A 21,954-nucleotide genomic window follows, 5' to 3' on the forward strand; every position below is an offset into this window, starting at 1 on the left:
CCAGTAAATAATATTAAACAATGTTTTATCCACTTTCATTAGTGGATATTAGAATATAATATAACTGAATGAAAGCAGGTATTACATCAATGTATAATACTATCATAGTATATAATTTGCATTAAAATTTAGGAATTTGTTCCTCTTTCTGATTGATGTTAATTGATTTTGGCTCCTAGTAATTTAAGGTTTGTCTATTCTCCAGTTACTAGTCCTTAAAAAAAAAAAATCCTTACGTGCACATAAGGACTTTTTAAGGTACGGTGAGGTGAAATATTTTTAAGTAAGGAAGCCTTTGTAACATTAAAAATCATCTCCTAATTCATTTTTGGTAGATTTAACATATATGAATTATTTAGTTCAAACAAACAGTGACAAAATTGGGTTTGTGAGTTCATGTTTTTCTCCTGTTTCAGGCTAAGGCAAGTTATTTTTCACTTCTTAGTTGTAATCCAGTGATTTGTGAGTAGCTAAACATAGATTAAGAAGTTTAATGGTTAAAGTTAATTATTTATCTTTGTCTGTCCTTGATTACTTAAGGATAAAGTTATTTTACAAACATGTACCCTGACAGAAAAGACATGTGAAAATCAAATCAAGCCAATTGATCTTCCGCTTTTGCATCTGCAAAAAATGCCTCAAGAACCAGAAATGAATAAGGAATGTGATAGAGAGGACATATCTGTATGTTCAGGACTTCCTTGTGTACAAAAGCATGAGGAAATGTGGATCAAACGAGGCAAATTAGGGTGGAAAAATAACTTCAAACGCATCACAAATAAGTTAAAGTGGAAGTTTGGTGGAACTTTTGAAAAATACAAAATTACTGTTTGTCCTGAGGAAGAGCCACTACATGATAACCCTAAAGAAGGAGCAAACATAAAGGAAATACCTTCTAATTTGACAAATAATATACCTGACTGTGAGGAAAAAGTTTCATTTGGAGTATCTGTCTCTCTAGCATTCCAAGCATTTCCTGAACAAAAAGAACCCAGGCTTGAAAATGTTTTTCCATCTTATTTAACCTCTGGGTCTTGGGGACATGCTTGCCCATCATCTTCACAGCTTTATGTAAATGAAATTAAATTAGACTATAAAAGTGATAAACCAGACACTGAACATGTTTTTAACAAAAATGAGGAGAGTTTTTATAATGATACAGAAAATAAAAAAGTAAGGGACCCAGTAGTTACATTTGAAATGCAAGAAGACCAAGAACTTGATATGCAAATGTTACAAAATATGAACCAAAATACCACTAATTGGAAATTAGACGTCGGATGTATACCTCAGTCTAGTGATCCCAAAAGTCTTTTTGATTTATGGCTTGCCCGCTCCAATGAAATGAAACACATGATTCAAATAAAAAGTCGTGATATTTCTGCTGTTACAAATACTTATAAGAAAACCAAACCAATACAAGACTGGTTCCAGAAGCCATTGCTTGCAGATAATTGCAGTGCTAATAACTATAAAAGCATGCAACCTGAATTAGAAAATGGGAGTTCTTCTCCACTGAATAGTAACAGAAGATCCAAAGTGTATCTAAATGAAGAATTACAGCAAGATATGCAAAGGCTTAAGAATGAGATAGGCATGTTACAAGTAGAGTTCCTGGCTTTCAGAAAAGAGAAAATTCAACTTCAAAAAGAGGTAGAGGTTCATTTGTTGCTACTTTGTTCTTTCTCTTTATCAATGATCTCTGATCCATTCTGATTTTCCACTTAGTAATAAAATGGGGTCAGCTAAATAGGTAATTGTGTAGAAATAGATTACTTCTGCCATCTAAATAATAGGAAACTATTTTCATGGCTTTTGTTCCTTAATCAACCTAAGTCTCTCTCTGTCAGTCTTTCATATGAACTGGGAAACTAATTTAGCTACATACCGTGTGACCTTCTGAGCCAGAATTTCCACAAAGGAAATTACTTAAGAAATATAATAAGCTAGGGTTTTGGGGTTTTTTTTAATCTATTGGGTTTTAAATATAAATTACACTCTATAGTATGGGAAGGAAGCAGTGACTGAAAGAAGGGACATAAACACGTATTCCTGCTAAACTAATCTCTTTATTGTGCTTTAGTGGATGCGATCTTCTCTGCTTTACTCAATCGCTTGGCGCTTAGAATTCCAGCATGGCCACTTCAAGATATTTTTAATAACAAATACATGTACTCCCACATATTCCTTAGTCACCACTCTCAGATGTTTCTGTTGAGTCAGACCTTTACATTATGTTGTTTAATAAAATGTGGTAAGTTTTGACATGTATGATTTTATCATTTAGGTAGTATAAACCCTCAGCAAAACAAATTCAGTATTTATCTCCAAAGGAGAAAACAGTTTTGACGTGCAGTGAGGTTTTTTTTTCCTTCCAATAATAGATTTTTAAATTTGTTTCTTTGCTCTTTTGTGTAAGAGGTGCATTGACTGAGTTTTAAAGATAGACAAAAATCTGTAGATATTCTCCTTTACAAGAAAAAGAGATGAGCCCTACCCCCAACTGAGGCATTAAATTACTTTGCCAAAGTCACACTTTTAACTTATCTGATTAATCTGATGAATTCATTTGGTAATTTATCAGATTCAGGGTTACAGAATTGTATCATCTCTTTTGGTGCCATGAAATGATAGGAAATGCCACTTTAGGGGCTTTGGACAAATCATTGAACCTTTCTTGGTTTTATTCCCATTATTGGTAAATAGTGGGGCTAAAGTAGATAATTGCTTCTGTACCCTTTAGCTCTAAAATTTCATGGTTATTGAATGTGAAATTGGGAGGCATTACTCATTTTCCAGAATTCCACACTAACTAACAGTTCATCAATTTCACTCTACTCCTGTTTTTTGGTAAACTTTGGTTCATATATTTTAGTGAACACCGTCACTTTTTTGATATTCCCAGGATCCAAATGAAAAAAGAATTGTAAAAGGCAGTGGGGGAAGAATAGCTTCAGTGCAGAAAGAAGGATGTTTCCTTTTTGTTACTGAAGCACCAAGGTGTCCCATCCTCTAAATTTGGCTGTTTAATGCAAAATCCAGGTGGTAAAGACCAAAGAGGACAAATTTTGTGTCTTTGTCTCTTTATTTCTCTGTCTCTGCCATCAGACAGGGAAGAGTGGATGTGAATAGCTGCACCACATTAAGAAAGCCCTTTTTGAAATTTTTAAAATTTTATTTCTTTTCCTCAAACAGAAAGAAGCAGACTTTACAAAAATTTCAATGACTTGTAATTAAAAAAATTAAAGTAAGCACAAAACTATTTTTATTGCTTAAAGCCGGGGCAAACTCTGAGTCAAGTAATTAATGACAATGAAAAGGTCTTTATAATGAATAAGGTAATAACAATTATATGTAGTGTCAAACTTTCATTAAAGGTTGAAGAAGCAAAGAAGAAGCACAAAAGTAGTGAAATGGAAGTATCAGAAAACATATATGATGCTGATGATAGTGGATTAATTCAACAGAGAAAGAGCAGAAAAACTAATAACCAACAGTTTCCTACCATGGAGAATGAAGATTCTGATAGGTAAGCCTATGTCAGTATTTAACAATAGATAATTGTTATTTTCCTATAAAACAAGTTCTCATTTGAGCTAATGTCCATGATGAACAAATTTTATATTTTTCTAGGGTTATAGTTATTTCTAATACTCTTGTCCTTTAGCCTTAATACTAGAGTTAATTGGTTAACACACCACCGTATTACAGTATTAGAGTATTCTGGATTTGACTGTATACTTACCTTTACCAGTGTGTTGTATATTTAAATATATTTTATGTTACTAATTAGCGTCCTTTCAGCATTTCTTGTGAGGCAGGTCTAGTGGTGATGACCTCCCTCAGCTTTGCTTTGTTTGGGAAAGCTTTTATCTCTCGTTCATTTCTGAAAGACAACTTTTCTGGATAGAGTATTCTTGGTTGGCAGTTTTTTTCTTTTAGCACTTTGAATATGTCGTCCTACTCTCTTGAAATCCATTGATAGACTTATGGGGGTTCCCTTATAATTTACAAGCCTCTTTACTTTTGCTGCTTTTAAGACTCTCTCTTTGTCTTTGATTTTTGACAGTTTTGTTATAATGTCTCCTGGCGAGGATTGCTTTAAGTTGAGTTTGTTTGGTGACCTATGAGCTTTAGGAACTTGGATATCCAAATCTCTCGCCAGGTTTAGGAAGTTCTCAACCATTTTTTCTTTAAATAAGCTTCTGCCAACTTCTCCCTATCTTCTCTTTCTGGAACTGCAATGATTTATGAATTATTTCCTTTGATGGTATCTGGTAATTTATGTAGGCTTTCTTCCCACTTTTTCATTCTTTTTTTCTTTATTCTCCTCTGATTGGATAATTTCAAAGCTCCTGTCTCTTAACTCACAGATTCTTTCTTCTGTTTGATCCATTCTGCTGTCAGTGCTCTTTATTGCATTTTTCCTTTCATTCATTGTATTCTTCAGCTCCAAAACTTCCATTTGGTTATTTTTTATTATTTCTATCTCTTTGTTAAACTCCTCATCTTGTTTGTGTATTACTTTCCTGATTTTATTGGGTTGTCTTTCTGTGTTTTCTTGTAGCTCACTGAGTTTCCTTAAAACTACTATTTTGAATTCTCTATCAGGTAGATTGCAGATCTCCATGTCTTTGGGATTTGTTACTGGAAAATTATTGTGATCTTTTGGTAGTGTCATGTTTTCTTGATTTTTTTTATGCTACTTGAAGTTTTGCATTGCTGTCTTTGAATTTGAAGTAGCAGTCACCTCTTCCAGTCTTTAATAACTGCCCTCTCCAATGTATCCCAACTTGCATTTTTTTGTTCCAGTGGTATGCTGGCACTTCTCTGCTGGAAACCTGGGTTTCCACAAAGGCTCTCTCGTCTGTAGGTGATTGTCTAAGACAGTGTTTTCCAGGGGTTCCCTGGACGTTGCTAAGAGTGGCTGGAGCCAGTTCATGGGCCATGCAGGATCCACAGCTGGGCTGTGGTCTGTATGTCTGTTACCACTTGGGTGGGCAGGACTCTTCCCAGGTCCCTTGGTTTATGGTGCTGGATCCTGCAACTGCCACAAAGCCACTGTTGTCTGTGGATAGATGCCAAATTGTTGCTGGTGGTGGAGGGCTACTATGAGGTACCTATTTTTCAGCCCTGATGCTGACATGACCCCAACATGTGGGTGTTTAAAAGTAAATTTTCCCCCAAAGATATTTCCTTCAGTTCTTCTTTCGTGTTTTATGTACCTCATGTTATTTTTAAACATCATGCAAATTAAACATTATTATATATCAAAACAAAACAAAAAAATATAGTAGAAATCTAATTATTACTCCCATGTCTAAGAGTCATTGCTTTTAGGCAGTGAACTCCAGCTTTTCATTGTAGCACTTGAGGTTCTTCAGAATGTCTTTCCAGACTCATCTCTCTTCTTCCTTCCATGTATTTTGTACTTTTCCTTCCAAGTTTCTAGGAAACACCTAGACTCCATGTGTCTAATCTTTGTGCTCACATTCTAATCACCAAGTAAAATGATTTTCTCCATTTTCTTTTCCTCATGACCTCCTCTGTTTATTTAACCTCTTCTGTAAAGCTTTCCTATGTTCACTTATAACTTTCATATGTCAACGCTTACATATCACATTGTATCATAATTGTGTATCTGTCTTTGAAGCAAGAATTTGTATTTGCTTGCATATGGTTGGTACTTCATAAGTGTTTTGTGAACTAATAAATGACTTATGATGGGTAAGAGTTGGAATTTTACAAAAATTGGTTTTTTATTCTTTATCAGTAGAATTATTAGAAAACATTGGTTTTTTAATGGATTTTTTAAAGTAGCAGTCCTGGCGTGCACATGAAGGAAGTAAAGAAAAAGGAAAATGAAAAATGGACATCAAAAGAATGTGTGATTACACCAATGTTTGAGAAGGCTGATTCACTGAGTGGTGGTCTGCTACACATGAAGGATGACAGCAGTTTAAGTGGAGTAGATCAGGATGATGGCAGGTAAAATGTACAAATTCTTTTAGGTCAAGAAATATTAGCACTGAATACTTTTTCTGGAAATAGAACAGCATAATATAGTGTACAGGTCATGACAGGAGTATTCTCAACTATACCAGATGAACGCTGCTGAAAGGTTAAGATGAGGACGAGTGGCTTTGACCAGAAGTAGTTTCAATAAATATTCCCCATGGAAGCTGGACTGTAGTGAATAAGTATAAACGGCTCCTTAGGGAATATTTACTGGGAAAGGCAATAGAGAACTGGATGGTAACTGAAGAGGAATGTGGAGTTCAAGGGAGTTTCCTTTCTCTTTTTATGTTAAGATGGGCGTTTTTAGAGTATGTTTGTATGCTGTTGGAAATGAGCCAGTAGAGGATGCATTTATTCAGTTTAATCTTGTTTGCATGTCCAATATTAGAAAGCTTATTGATTGTATTACATTATCTTTAAAATATTATAGTAAACTAATTGTACATAATACTTCTATTCACGTATAGTTTTATGGTAAGGGCTTGTTCATTGATTTTGAAGTGTAATATTCTTATATAATTGAATATGCAGATGAGTACTTAAAAGTTATTCTATCATACATAGATTTTTAAAAATTATATAATCAAATTTACAAACATTTAGGCCATACTGAAAAGGATTTAATCATTCCTTGATAATTCTAGATGACAGTATCATCATGAGTGGCTATGGTTTTGTAAGGTACTCTAAAACAGGTTATGTTAACTTCATAGTGGTTTAGATTCCAGGGAAAAGGGTAAGATTTTGTTTATATTTGATAGGAAAAAAACTATTAACAATCTATCACAGATTATTACTTTTGGATTATAAAGTTCTAAATTTCAAAAGTCATGCTTCCTATACCAAAAGTGTCATTAACACGTAATTGTGCGCTAAGTATATGTTGAATGTATGAATAAACAGCTGAATGGGTGAATGAATGAATGGGTGAATGAAACCCTCATCAGTGGGTTGATGAATTTCTTTACAAAAGCAAATCTTTATTGAAAATAGAATTCCAATATTGCCTGGGTCTAAAGTCTTTTTATTTTTGAAAAATATGTGTAAGATTCAGAAATTATTATTTATAGTTATAACTAGACATGGAATAATAATACAGATTCATTTGCTATCATATTACTTAAGAACACTTAAAAATAAATATTACCTTCTCATCATATTGTGAAACACAAGTGTTGAAGCCAGATTTCCTGGGTTTGAATTCTGGGTCAGCTGCCGGTCTGCTGTATGGGCTTGGGCAAGTTACTTAGCCTTTCTGTGCTGCATTTCTTCCTGTGTAAAAAGGACCTAATGTATTACCTCTCTCCCAGAATTGTTGTGAGGATTAAAATGCCTTTAAGACATGTAAGGTGCTTATAATAATGCATAGCAATTACATAGTAAGTCCTCGAAAAGCTAATATCATGATTATTAAAAAAGGGTTTCTTTCATATAGGACTTAATACTTTCCAAATAGGTTTTAGTGCCATAAAGTTAGTTTTTATTGAAAATGATGATAACAAAAAACCCTGGTATATTTCTTCCTATCAAATAATGCAAGTAACATTATGTTTTTCCTTTTCCTTTGATTGTCAGCTTAATTTAATTTAATGCTTTGTTAATATTATTATGGTGTATTTTCTTTGTCCTTTAATGTTACTCTTTCTATTTATTGTTTAATCTCTTTTATAGAAAATTAATTACCAATGCAAAGATTTTATGTAAAAAATAATAGGTTTAGGTATTCTTTGTATTTTAAGTATTTAATATTTGCCTGAAAAGAATCGTTTGTTTTTTTTAGGACTACAAAGGAAACATCTAATGAAAAGAACAAGGTAGAGTAAAAAATTAATTATAAAAAATATTATCCTGTAGTAAAAAATTACTTTGTGAAAGGTATAGTGGAAAAATAGAAAATCTTCCTTTGTTGTAGAAACATTTACTTTGAAAAAATAATTTAGAAACACTGTTGATAAAATTATCCCTTTGATAAAAATCTGTTCTTTTAAGAAGTATCTGTGTTTTTGCTTTAATAAAGAGATATTTATCACCTCTGTACACTTAGTATATTTTATAAGTATTTTGGGGACATTGTGAAATAGTATGTTTTATTTGTAGGTCAAAGAGCAAATTAATTCTATGGATGACCTTGATGACTTAACTCAGTCATCTGAAACAGCTTTTGAGGATTGCCAGATGCTTTACTCTAATTATAAGAATTCCATGTTGCTAATAGAACAACTTGGCATGGAGTGTAAAGGTAGGACCATGGTATAAATATGTATATTTATATGTATATTGTTGTGTATACTGTTGTAATATTTGGTAGAATTCACCAGTGTAGCCATTTGGGCCTGGAATTTTCTTTGTGGGAAGGTCTTTACGTAGGACTTTAGTTTCTTTTTTAGATATAGGGCTATTTAGTTTATTTGTTCTTTTTTTTTTTTTTTTTTTTTTTTTTGCGGTACGCAGGCCTCTCAGTGCTGTGGCCTCTCCCGTTGCGGAGCACAGGCTCCAATGCGCAGGCTCAGTGGCCATGGTTCATGGGCCCACCCGCTCCATGGCATGTGGGATCTTCCTGGACCCGGGCACGAACCCGTGTCCCCTGCATCGGCAGTTGGACTCTCAACCCCTGCGCCAGCAGGGAAGCCCTATTTGTTCTTTCTTGATTGAGCTTTGGTATTTTCCCTCTTTCAAGGAATTTACCCACTTCATCTGAGTTGTCAAATTTATTTACATAATGTTCATAATATTACTCTGTCAGTCTTTTAATATCTATAGAATCTGTAGTAATTTCTCATTACTCATTTCTGTGAAATTGGTAATTTGTGCCTTCTCTCTCTCTCTTTTTTTTTTAATTATCAGCCTGGCTAGAGGTTTATCACTTTTATTCACCTTCTGAACATATTTGGTTTCACTGGTTTTTTAAAAAATTAAATTATTTATTTATTTATTTTTGGCTGTGTTGGGTCTTCGTTGCTGTGCTCAGGCTTTCTCTAGTTGCGGCAAGCAGGGGCTACTCTTCATTCAGTGTGAGGGCTTCTCATTGCTGTGGCTTCTCTTGTTGTGGAGCATGGATTCTAGGTACATGTGCTTCAGTAGTTGTGGCACACGGGCTCAGTAGTTGTGGCTTGTGGATGGTAGAATGCAGGCTCAGTAGTTTTGGCACACAGGCTTAGTTGCTCTGCGGTATGTGGCATCTTCCTGGACCAGGGATCAAACCCGTGTCCCTTGCATTGGCAGGTGGATTCTTAACCATTGTGCCACCAGGGGAGTCCCTCATTGATTTTTCCATGTCTTTATTGTTTTGTTTGTTTTGTTTTTTCTCATTGATTTTTTCATTGATGTTTTTTATTTCCTTTCTTCTGCTTGCTTTGGGTTTACTTTGCTCTTTTTTAAAAAATATTTATTTATTTATTTTATTTTTGGCTGCTTTAGGTCTTAGTTGCAGCATGTGGTATCTTTTGTTGCAGCGCGTGGGCTTCTCTCTCTAGTTGTGGCATGTGGGCTCAGTATTTGTGACACTCCAAATGGGGTGTGGGCTCCAGCGTGTGTGGGCTCTGTAGTTGCGGCATGCCAGCTCTCTAGTTGTGGCTTGTGTGTTCAGTCGTTGCAGTGGGCAGGCTTAGTTGACCCATGTCATGTGGGGTTTTAGTCTCCCGACCAGGGATCGAACCCATGTCCCCTGGATTGGAAGGCAGATCCTTAACCACTGAACCATCAGGGAAGTCCCCTAATTTGCTCTTTTTCTGGATTTTTATGTTGGAAGCCAAGGTCATTGATTTGAGACCTTCTTTTCTAATATAGACATCCAGTGCTATAAATTTTCATGCAAGTAAGCAGCATTCCACAAATTGTAATATATTATGTTTTCATTTTTATTCAGTTCAAAATACTTTGTAATTCCTCTTTTCATTACCTCTTTAATCCAAGGATGATTTAGATGTGTGTTATTTAGTTTTCGAATATTGGAGTATTTTCCAGAAATATTTTTGTTCTTCATTTCCAGTTTGATTGCTTTGTGGTCAGAGAACATACTTTGTATGACTTAAATCCTTTTGACTTACTCCTTTATTTTATAACCCAGAATATAGTCTTTTGGTAAGTGTTCCATGGCTACTTGAAAAGAATGGTGGTGTTCAAGTCTACAGTATCCTTGATGATTTTCTGCCTGCTGTTTCTATCACTTATTCATTGAGGGGTATTGAAATCTCAGACTGTAATTGTGGATTTGTCTATTTTTCTTTGCAGTTCTCTCAAGTTTTGCTTCATATATTTTGAAGTTACTAGGCGCATAAACGTTTAGGGTTGTTATGCTTCTTATTAATTGACACTCCTCATTATGAAATGACCTTGTTTGTTGCTGATAATGTTTTTTGCTCTGAAGTCTACTTTGTTTGGTATTAATATAGCCAGTCTAGCTTAGCTTTGTTTTGTCACATGTTAGTGTGGTATATCTTATTTCTAACCTTATTACAAATTTATGTCTGTATGTTTAAAGTGCATTTCTTATAGGTGGCATACAGTTGGGTCTTGCTTTTTGATCCAGTCTGACAATCTGCTTTTTCTTAAAAATTAATTAATTTGTTTATGTATTTATTTTTGGCTGTGTTGGGTCTTCATTGCTGCGCACAGGCTTTCTCTAGTTACGGCGAGTGGAGGCTACTCTTCATTGTGGTGCACAGGCTTCTCATTGCGGTGGCTTCTCTTGCTGTGGAGCACAGGCTGTAGGCCCATGGGCTTCAGTAATTGTGGCATGTGGGCTCAGTCATTGTGGCGCATGGGTTTAGTTGTTCCATGACGTGTGGGAGGACCAGGGCTCAAACCTGTGTCTCCTGCATTGGCAGGTGGGTTCCTGACCACTGCGCCACCAGTGAAGTCCCTGACAATCTGCTTTTTAATTGAGGTTTTCAGACCATTTTCACTTAATGTGATTATTGATACAGTAGGTATGAATCTGTCATTATGCTGTTTGATTTCTGTTTATTCCATCTGTTCTTTGTTCCCCTTTTCTTTTTCTGCCATCTTTTAGATTAATCAAGTAATTTTTATGATGTAGTTTTATTTCTTTTTTGTTTTTTTGGTTTATTAACTGTAACTCTTTTGTTCACAATTTTAGTGGTTGCTTTAGGGTTTACAGTATTTTACTTAGGGTTATCACAGTCCACCTTCAAGTAATATTGTACCACATCATATATAGGATAAGAATATTACAAAATAGTTTACTGCCACTTCTTCTCTCCTTGTCAGATCCTCCTGGATCTGTGGGATTGTAGTTTTCATTAAGTTTAGAAAGTTGTTGGCCATTCTTTTCTTCAAATATTTTTTTTTCTGTTTCTTTCCTCCACCTCTTTGGGGCATTGTATATTTAGCCACTTGAATTCCTGGTCAGGGAATTAAGGTCCCGCATGCTGTGCGGCATGGCCAAAAAAAAAATGTATTTTTTTTTGTTATGGATTAGTGAAGGTGAAAATGCACAGTGCTTTTATACATAAAAATTACTCATATATTTTATTTCTATCTTGTTTATTCCTAATGCAGATTCTGTTAGCTTATTGAAAATTCAGGATGCAGTTCTTTCATATGAAAGATTAATAGAACTTAAAAAAGATCACTGTGAACTACTTACAGGAAAAAACAACAAAATGGAAAGTAAGGTTACTGGGCTACCAAAGGAGCTACCAGAAACAAAAGAAATGAAATCACAGTTAGAGCATCAAAAAGTGGAGTGGGAACAAGAGCTCTGCAGCTTGAGGTATTGAACGTCTTGGTTTTAAAGAAATATTTGAACTGTTTCTATTTACTGTAATACTACAGATGTGTATTTACTTTAATACTACGGGAAGTTTTTTGTTTTTTTTTTGTGTGTGTGGTACGTGGGCCTCTCACTGTTGTGGCCTCTCCCGTTGTGGAGCACAGGCTCTGGATGCGCAGGCTCAGCGGCCATGGCTCACGGGCCCAGCCGCTCCGCGGCATGTGGGATCTTCCCGGACCGGGGCACGAACCCTTGTCCCCTGCATCGGCAGGCGGACTCTCAACCACTGCGCCACCAGGGAAGCCCTATGGGAAGTTTTATACTTGCTAACTTACCTGCTGGGATTTTACAGGGGAGAAAACTTCATTAGTATTGTGGAGTGTGAAATTCTTGGAAATAATACAACAAGTTCTTAACAGTGGATACTTCTACTAATTATTTAATGTATATATTTCCAAATCATCATTTTCATGGCCATACAGAAGTCCTCCATACAAAGCCTCATTTTTTTGTAATCTCTCTTTTTTTTAATTTTATTTTTTTATACAGCAAGTTCTTATTAGTTATCCATTTAATACATATTAGTGTATACATGTTAATCCCAAGCTCCAAGTTCATCCCACCCCCCTGCTTTCCCCCCTTGGTGTCTATACGTTTGTTCTCTACATCTGTGTCTCTATTTCTGCCTTGCAAACCAGTTCACCTGTACCATTTTTCTAGATTCCACATATATGCGTTAATATACGATATTTGTTTTTCTCTTTCTGACTTACTTCACTCTGTATGACAGTCCCTAGATCCAACCACGTCTCAACAAATGACCCAATTTCGTTCCTTTTTATGGCTGTGTAATACTCCATTGTATATATGTGCCACATCTTCTTTATCCATTTGTCTGTTGATGGGCATTTACATTGCTTCCATGACCTGGCTATTGTAAATAGTGCTTCAGTGAACATTGGGTTGCTTGTGTCTTTTTGAATTATGGTCATTATTTTTTTTAGCAAATTGAATTTCACTTATTTTTCATTTTTCTGTATTATATTTAATGCTACAAGGAATGTCTCTTCTATAAATTCATTTCTACATTTCTGATTATTTATTTGGAATAAATTCTTTAATATTGTGTTATTTGGTTAAAGTATGAGAACTTTTTAAAAAGGTCTTTGATCCATGTTTCTAAATTGTTCTCCAGAAAGTTTATATTACTTTACACTCCCACCGACAGAAGTATGAAATGGCCATTTTTCTGAAGACAAAAGTTTTTAAAAATTTATGAAGTTTTTTTCTTAACATATGCATGGATGAAATAAAAGGTAAAAATGGAAGGTGATTACTGATTAGTTTATTCAATATCTCTTTCATACAGAGATAAAATTAGTTCACAGGTTTGTGCTGAAAGCACAAAATACTCTATTTAATTAATTAATATGGATCCTGCCTTACGGGATTTAAAATTATTTATTAAATAGCTAATAAACAACAAGTTGAAAAGGTTGCAAAAGAAGAAACATAAAAAGTGTGGGGCAACAGATATTAGACTCCCTAGCCTAGTCTTGGATTACAGTGTCTGAAGATATATGTTCTGTAAAAGGAATCTGCAGATTTTATCTGGCACTGTAAGTCATTTAGGGGTACCTGTAGTATTTTATGAAGTTGAAATTTTATTTCTAGTGAACTTATAACTTGTTTCTAAACAACAGCTTCTCTTTTTAACTAGTAACTAAATTATGTGTCCTAAAGGAGGAGTAATTATGACAGTGTGGAAAACAGGGTAATTTTCGGCCTAACTTCACTGAATAATTTCAAAATTTCTTTCCTACACTATTCACCAGAGTTACTCTTGACTAAAACTTACTTAAGTGGCAGAATGTTTTTTCATTGCTACCTTTCAAGTATATATATCTTTATGAAGAGATTGAAGTGAGGAATTAAAAATATCAGACCTAGAAAGGAAAAAAAAACTGGAGAACAGAAATTTCATTAGGATACTAAATCAGCGGGTGAAGAGCCAGATCATAAAATGACCTTTTTATTTTCTAACAAAACACATTTTTTTTTTTTCTTCTTCTTCTTTTTGCGGTATGCGGGCCTCTCACTGCTGTGGCCTCCCCCGCTGCAGAGCACAGGCTCCGGACGCGCAGGCCCAGCGGCCATGGCGCACGGGCCCAGCCACTCCGCGGCATATGGGATCCTCCCAGACCGGGGCACGAACCCGTATCCCCTGCATCGGCAGGCGGACTCTCAACCACTGCGCCACCAGGGAGGCCCCAAAACACATTTTAAGGTAAGCGTATTTAACTGCAGATTCACCCTAAAACAAGAAAAAAAGAAGAGAAGAAATGCTGACAGGTTATATGAAAAAATTAGGGAGCAGTTAAGAAGAAAAGAAGAGCAATACAGTAAAGAAGTTGAAATGAAACAACAACTTGAACTCACTCTCAGAGCACTAGACATGGAACTGAGGACTGTGAGAAATAATCTGAATCAGGTAAGTTAATCTTTGGTGAAAATTTCAAATTTCCAACAGTATTTCCTCAGTATTATTTGTAATATCTCTTTGATTTAATATATATTATTTAGGTTTAAAACAAATAAAAAGTGTTATCTCATCCTAAATATGAACTATGACATTTATAGCTTAAGTTATTAATTTCTTGCCATTCTTAGCTTCTAATACATGCTCTGTGTATGTTTTCTGAATGGAGGAATGGAAGGTAAATTGAGCTTAATGATTAACATAATGATTGGCATTTTTGGTCCATTCAAAAGTAATATTCTTAATTCCAATCCATGTGTTAATTTTGGCTTTTCTATGTTAAAATACAGGGTAAATTGCCTTGAGACTGCGATGGAACTAGTTAAATGCTTTGTAAAAAGATTTTCTTTCACAATACTATATCTCCCTGTATTTTTGCTCTGTGATTAGTTTAGCAGTCATTTAAATTAAAATCTTAAGTTATTCATGTGGGATAAATATCCTTGTGTTTATTTTAAAAGGCTACTTCCTTTTAACAGTTTTTTTTTAAATTCTGCTCTTAAGCTTTTGACTTTTTTTTTTTAATGGTATGAGACCAAAAACCTCATGAAATGTGTCTCCAGGTTGTAGAAGAGCGAAATGACGCTCAGAGGCAGCTTTCTCGAGAGCAGAATGCCAGAATTTTACAAGATGGAATCCTGACCAGTCACCTTGCCAAACAAAAGGAGATAGAAATGACTAATAAGGAAATGAATTCTGAGGTATTTTCTTTAATCATTTTCAAATATTTGTGTGTATGTATCTGTATATGTATATATTTTAAAAACCAATACTATACATCACAGACAGTGTAGAGGATATTTAAAACCTATTTAAGTATATTTTGGGGAGGGGTGGACGTTTCTCATCCATTGGATATTTAATATTTTTAATTCAAACATAATTGAATTATATTTGATTAAATTTAATTCAAGTAGTATTTTTAATTCAAATCCATTTGTCTGCAACAGTCAAGCAGTGACATACAATAGCCTCATCCAAGGAGAGGCTTTTAATATTTTCCATAGGAACTGATGAACCTTTCATAATCTGAAAACTATTGCTACCATCTAGAAAAGTCTGCACCCTGATGGCGGTTTAGGCAGGGAAGACCATGTGTGCTCCACCATCGACCACACTACCCGACCAAATCCCAGCACTGAATACGTTCTTGCCCTCTGCTTTGGAGTGAACATGTCAATCACTATGCATCTCATCATTTTCAGTGTCTAAATCAGAGTCTGTTCTTGGCTTCACTGTCATTTCTTTAACCAGTACCCCATCAATGACATTTTCACATCACTTACAATTTTTCAGTATTGTAAAAGCTGCAACATTAGTTGTAAAAACATTTTTTTTTTTTTTTTTTTTTTTTTTTTGCGGTACATGGGCCTCTCACTTTTGTAGCCTGTCCCATGCGGAGCACAGGCCCCGGACGCACAGGCTCAGTGGCCATGGCTCACGGGCCCAGCCGCTCCGTGGCATGTGGAATCTTCCCGGACAGGGGCACGAACCTGTGTCCCCTGCATTGACAGGCGGACTCTAAACCACTGCGCCACCAGGGAAGCCCGTAAAAACATTTTTGAGCACTTTAAAAAAATTATTTCCTTAGAATAAACTTACAAAATTACCAAAAAAAAAAAAAAGAGAAAACCCCAAAACAAACAAACAAAACAACATTATGGTTTTTGGCAGTGATTTCACTTCCTTGATAGATTAATAGAGAGGTTAGTTTATCCCTTCCACTGATGGTAAGGAGGAAAGGTATAGCCAGGTCAGAGACCGTCTTTTGGATGTCATTCTTCTACTTGTGAGAAAATTAACACTTTGCTCCATGTGGTGTCCTATTTCAGTACAAGGAACTTTTGAAAGTAGTGATAGATATGCCATAATATTTATTTAGTGATAATTTATTGATAAGTATTTTATTTTTAGTGAAACAGTTCATTGTATTTCCCCCTACCTTACTATTTTAAGCATTATGAAGAGAAAATAAAAGTTATTGCAGCAGCGAATAATCTCACGATTTTCTAAGATCTCTATAAATTTTACCTTATTTACCACTAGTGTATGCACCATAGTGAAATATAAGGCTCATTTCATATTTATATGTTTGTACTAGAGAACTAGCTGTGGTTTGGTGTAAGAGGACTCATAGTAAAGTCAGAAGACCTGGAGAAAAGCCTGCAGCTTGCTTGTATTTTTTTTTTTTTCTCGTTATTTTGGTTTTTTTAATTTTATTTTTTATTTTTAATTTTTTGCCTTATAACAAATTTAATCAGTTATACATATACATATGTTTCCATATCCCCTCCCTTTTGCGTCTCCCTCCCACCCTCCCTATCCCACCCCTCCAGGCGGTCACAAAGCACCGAGCTGATCTCCCTGTGCTATGCGGCTGCTTCCCACTAGCTATCTACCTTACGTTTGGTAGTGTATATATGTCCATGCCGCTCTTTCACTTTGTCACAGCTTACCCTTCCCCCTCCCCATATCCTCAAGTCCATTCTCTAGTAGGTCTGTGTCTTTATTCCTGTCTTACCCCTATGTTCTTCATGACATTTTTTTTTCTTAAATTCCATATATATGTGTTAGCATACAGTATTTGTCTTTCTCTTTCTGAGTTACTTCACTCTGTATGACAGACTCTAGGTCTATCCACCTCATTACAAATAGCTCAATTTCATTTCTTTTTATGGCTGAGTAATATTCCATTGTATATATGTGCCACATCTTCTTTATCCATTCATCCGATGATGGACACTTAGGTTGTTTCCATCTCCGGGCTATTGTAAATAGGGCTGCTATGAACATTTTGGTACATGTCTCTTTTTGAATTATGGTTTTCTCAGGGTATATGCCCAGTAGTGGGATTGCTGGGTCATATGGTAGTTCTATTTGTAGTTTTTTAAGGAACCTCCATACCGTTCTCCATAGTGGCTGTACCAATTCACATTCCCACCAGCAGTGCAAGAGTGTTCCCTTTTTTCCACACCCTCTCCAGCATTTATTGTTTCTAGATTTTTTGATGATGGCCATTCTGACTGGTGTGAGATGATATCTCATTGTAGTTTTGATTTGCATTTCTCTAATGAGTAAAGATGTTGAGCATCCTTTCATGTGTTTGTTGGCAGTCTGTATATCTTCTGTGGAGAAATGTCTATTTAGGTCTTCTGCCCATTTTTGGATTGGGTTGTTTGTTTTTTTGTTATTGAGCTGCATGAGCTGCTTATAAATTTTGGAGATTAATCCTTTGTCAGTTGCTTCATTGGCAAATATTTTCTCCCATTCTGAGGGTTGTCTTTTGGTCTTGTTTATGATTTCCTTTGCTGTGCAAAAGCTTTTAAGTTTCATTAGGTCCCATGTGTTTATTTTTGTCTTTATTTCCATTTCTCTAGGAGGTGGGTCAAAAAGGATCTTGCTGTGATTTATGTCATAGAGTGTTCTGCCTATGTTTTCCTCTAAGAGTTTGATAGTGTCTGGCCTTACATTTAGGTCTTTAATCCATTTTGAGCTTATTTTTGTGTATGGTGTTAGGGAATGATCTAATCTCATACTTTTACATGTCCCTGTCCAGTTTTCCCAGCACCACTTATTGAAGAGACTGTCCTTTCTCCACTGTACATTCCTGCCTCCTTTATCAAAGATAAGGTGACCATATGTCCGTGGGTTTAACTCTGGGCTTTCTATCCTGTTCCATTGATCTATCTTTCTGTTTTTGTGCCAGTACCATACTGTCTTGATTACTGTAGCTTTGTAGTATAGTCTGAAGTCAGGGAGCCTGATTCCTCCAGCTCCATTTTTCATTCTCAAGATTGCTTTGGCTATTCGGGGTCTTTTGTGTTTCCATACAAATTGTGAAATTTTTGGGTCTAGTTCTGTGAAAAATGCCAGTGGTAGTTTGATAGGGATTGCATTGAATCTGTAGATTGCTTTGGGTAGTAGAGTCATTTTCACAATGTTGATTCTTCCAATCCAAGAACATGGTACATCTCTCCATCTATTTGTATCATCTTTAATTTCTTTCATCAGTGTCTTATAATTTTCTGCATACAGGTCTTTTGTCTCCTTAGGTAGGTTTATTCCTAGATATTTTATTCTTTTTGTTGCAATGGTAAATGGGAGTGTTTCCTTGATTTCACTTTCAGATTTTTCATCATTAGTATATAGGAATGCCAGAGATTTCTGTGCATTAATTTTGTATCCTGCAACTTGACCAAATTCATTGATTAGCTCTAGTAGTTTTCTGGTAGCATCTTTAGGATTCTCTATGTATAGTATCATGTCATCTGCAAACAGTGACAGCTTTACTTCTTCTTTTCCGATTTGGATTCCTTTTATTTCCTTTTCTTCTCTGATTGCTGTGGCTAAAACTTCCAAAACTAGGTTGAATAAGAGTGGTGAGAGTGGGCAACCTTGTCTTGTTCCTGATCTTAGTGGAAATGGTTTCAGTTTTTCACCATTGAGGACGATGCTGGCTGTGGGTTTGTCATATATGGCCTTTATTATGTTGAGGAAAGTTCCCTCTATGCCTACTTTCTGCAGGGTTTTTATCATAAATGGGTGTTGAATTTTGTCGAAAGCTTTCTCTGCATCTATTGAGATGATCATATGGTTTTTCTCCTTCAATTTGTTAATATGGTGTATCACGTTGATTGATTTGCGTATATTGAAGAATCCTTGCATTCCTGGAATAAACCCCACTTGATCATGGTGTGTGATCCTTTTAATGTGCTGTTGGATTCTGTTTGGTAGTATTTTGTTGAGGATTTTTGCATCTATGTTCATCGGTGATATTGGCCTGTAGTTTTCTTTCTTTGTGACATCCTTGTCTGGTTTTGGTATCAAGGTGATGGTGGCCTCGTAGAATGAGTTTGGGAGTGTTCCTCCCTCTGCTATATTTTGGAAGAGTTTCAGAAGGATAGGTGTTAGCTCTTCTCTAAATGCTTGATAGAATTCGCCTGTGAAGCCATCTGGTCCTGGGCTTTTGTTTGTTGGAAGATTTTTTTATCACAGTTTCAATTTCAGTGCTTGTGATTGGTCTGTTCATATTTTCTATTTCTTCCTGATTCAGTCTTGGCAGGTTGTGCGTTTCTAAGAATTTGTCCATTTCTTCCAGGTTGTCCATTTTATTGGCATAGAGTTGCTTATAGTAATCTCTCATGATCTTTTGTATTTCTGCAGTGTCAGTTGTTACTTCTCCTTTTTCATTTCTAATTCTATTGATTTGAGTCTTCTCCCTTTTTTTCTTGATGAGTCTGGCTAATGGTTTATCAATTTTGTTTATCTTCTCAAAGAACCAGCTTTTAGTTTTATTGATCTTTGCTATCGTTTCCTTCATTTCTTTTTCATTTATTTCTGATCTGATTTTTATGATTTCTTTCCTTCTGCTGACTTTGGGATGTTTTTGTTCTTCTTTCTCTAATTGCTTTAGGTGCAAGGTTAGGTTGTTTATTCGAGATGTTTCCTGTTTCCTGTTTCTTAAGGTGGGATTGTATTGCTATAAACTTCCCTCTTAGAACTGCTTTTGCTGTATCCCATAGGTTTTGGGTCATCGTGTCTCCATTGTCATTTGTTTCTAGGTATTTTTTAATTTCCTCTTTGATTTCTTCAGTGATCACTTCGTTATTAAGTAGCGTATTGTTTAGCCTCCATGTGTTTGTACTTTTTACAGATCTTTTCCTGTAATTGATATCTAGTCTCATAGCATTGTGGTCGGAAAAGATACTTGATACAATTTCAATTTTCTTAAATTTACCAAGGCTTGATTTGTGACCCAAGATATGATCTATCCTGGAGAATGTTCCATGAGCGCTTGAGAAAAATGTGTATTCTGTTGTTTATGGATGGAGTGTCCTATAAATTTCAATTAAGTCCATCTCATTTAATGTATGATTTAAAGCTTGTGTTTCCTTATTTATTTTCATTTTGGATGATCTGTCCATTGGTGAAAGTGGGGTGTTAAGGTCCCCCACTATGATTGTGTTACTGTCGATTTCCCCTTTTATGGCTGTTAGTATTTGCCTTATGTATTGAGGTGCTCCTATGTTTGGTGCATAAATATTTACAATAGTTATATCTTCTTCTTGGATCGATCCCTTGATCATTATGTAGTGTCCTTCTTTGTCTCTTCTAGTAGTCTTTACTTTAAAGTCTATTTTGTCTGATATGAGAATTGCTACTCCAGCTTTCTTTTGGTTTCCATTTGCATGGAATATCTTTTTCCATCCCCTTACTTTCAGTCTGTATGTGTCTCTAGGTCTGACGTGGGTCTCTTGTAGACAGCATATATATGGGTCTTGTTTTTGTATCCATTCAGCCAATCTGTGTCTTTTGGTGGGAGCATTTAGTCCATTTACATTTAAGGTAATTATTGATATGTATGTTCCTGTTCCCATTTTCTTAATTGTTTTGGGTTCGTTATTGTAGGTCTTTTACTTCTGTTGTGTTTCTTGCCTAGAGAAGTTCCTTTAGCATTTGTTGTAAAGCTGGTTTGGTGGTGCTGAACTCTCTCAGCTTTTGCTTGTCTGTAAACGTTTTAATTTCTCCATCAAATCTGAATGAGATCCTTGCTGGGTAGAGTAATCTTGGTTGCAGGTTTTTCTCCTTCATCACTTTAATTATGTCCTGCCAGTCCCTTCTGGCTTGTAGAGTTTCTGCTGAGAGATCAGCTGTTATCCTGATGGGGATTCCCTTGTGTGTTATTTGTTGTTTTTGCCTTGCTGCTTTTAATATGATTTCTTTGTGTTTAATTTTTGACAGTTTGATTAATATGTGTCTTGGCGTATTTCTCCTTGGATTTATTCTGTATGGGACTCTCTGTGCCTCCTGAACTTGATTAACTATTTCCTTTCCCATATTAGGGAAGTTTTCAACTATAATCTCTTCAAATATTTTCTCAGTCCCTTTCTTTTTCTCTTCTTCTTCTGGAACCCCTATAATTCGAATGTTGGTGCGTTTAATGTTGTCCCAGAGGTCTCTGAGACTGTCCTCTGTTCTTTTCATTCTTTTTTCTTTATTTTGCTCTGCAGCAGTTATTTCCACTATTTTATCTTCCACCTCACTTATCCGTTCTTCTGCCTCAGTTATTCTGCTATTGAGCCTATCTAGAGTATTTTTTATTTCATGTATTGTGTTTTTAATCGATGCTTGATTCATCTTTAGTTCTTCTAGGTCCTTGTTAACTGTTTCTTGCATTTTGTCTATTCTATTTCCAAGATTTTGGATCTGGGAAATAGAATCTTGGATCATCTTTACCATCATTATTCTGAATTCTTTTTCAGGTAGACTGCCTATTACCTCTTCATTTGTTAGATCTGGTGGGTTTTTATCTTGCTCCTTCTCCTGCTGTGTGTTTTTCTGTCTTCTCATTTTGCTTATGTTACTGTGTTTGGGGTCTCCTTTTTGCAGGCTGCAGGTTCGTAGTTCCCATTGTTTTTGGTGTCTGTCCCCAGTGGCTAAGGTTGGTTTAGTGGGTTGTGTAGGCTTCCTGGTGGAGGGGACTAGTGCCTGTGTTCTGGTGGATGAGGCTGGATCTTGTCTTTCTGGTGGGCAGGTCCACGTTTGGTGGTGTGTTTTGGGGTGTCTGCAGACTTTTTATGAGTTTAGGCCACCTCTCTGCTAATGGGTGGCATTGTGTTCCTGTCTTGCTAGTTGTTTGGCATAGGGTGTCCAGCACTGTAGC

At 35.7% G+C, this 21,954-nt stretch overlaps 1 protein-coding gene across 1 annotated transcript in view; it reads left to right on the forward strand.

Annotated features, from left to right (window-relative positions):
* Positions 1–21,954, forward strand: part of LOC309797575 (ankyrin repeat domain-containing protein 26-like) — a 102,641-nt gene that overhangs the window by 41,731 nt on the left and 38,956 nt on the right. Inside the window, exons 9-16 of the mRNA XM_082646071.1 lie at positions 541–1,653; positions 3,378–3,529; positions 5,818–5,988; positions 7,799–7,832; positions 8,116–8,257; positions 11,539–11,752; positions 14,060–14,243; positions 14,855–14,992. Coding sequence (XP_082502197.1) covers positions 541–1,653; positions 3,378–3,529; positions 5,818–5,988; positions 7,799–7,832; positions 8,116–8,257; positions 11,539–11,752; positions 14,060–14,243; positions 14,855–14,992 — 2,148 coding nt within the window. The remainder of the gene's footprint in view (positions 1–540; positions 1,654–3,377; positions 3,530–5,817; positions 5,989–7,798; positions 7,833–8,115; positions 8,258–11,538; positions 11,753–14,059; positions 14,244–14,854; positions 14,993–21,954) is intronic.

Source organism: Mesoplodon mirus (assembly GCF_964341445.2).
Source record: "Mesoplodon mirus genome assembly, contig: HAP1_SCAFFOLD_751, whole genome shotgun sequence".
NCBI lineage: Eukaryota > Metazoa > Chordata > Mammalia > Artiodactyla > Ziphiidae > Mesoplodon > Mesoplodon mirus.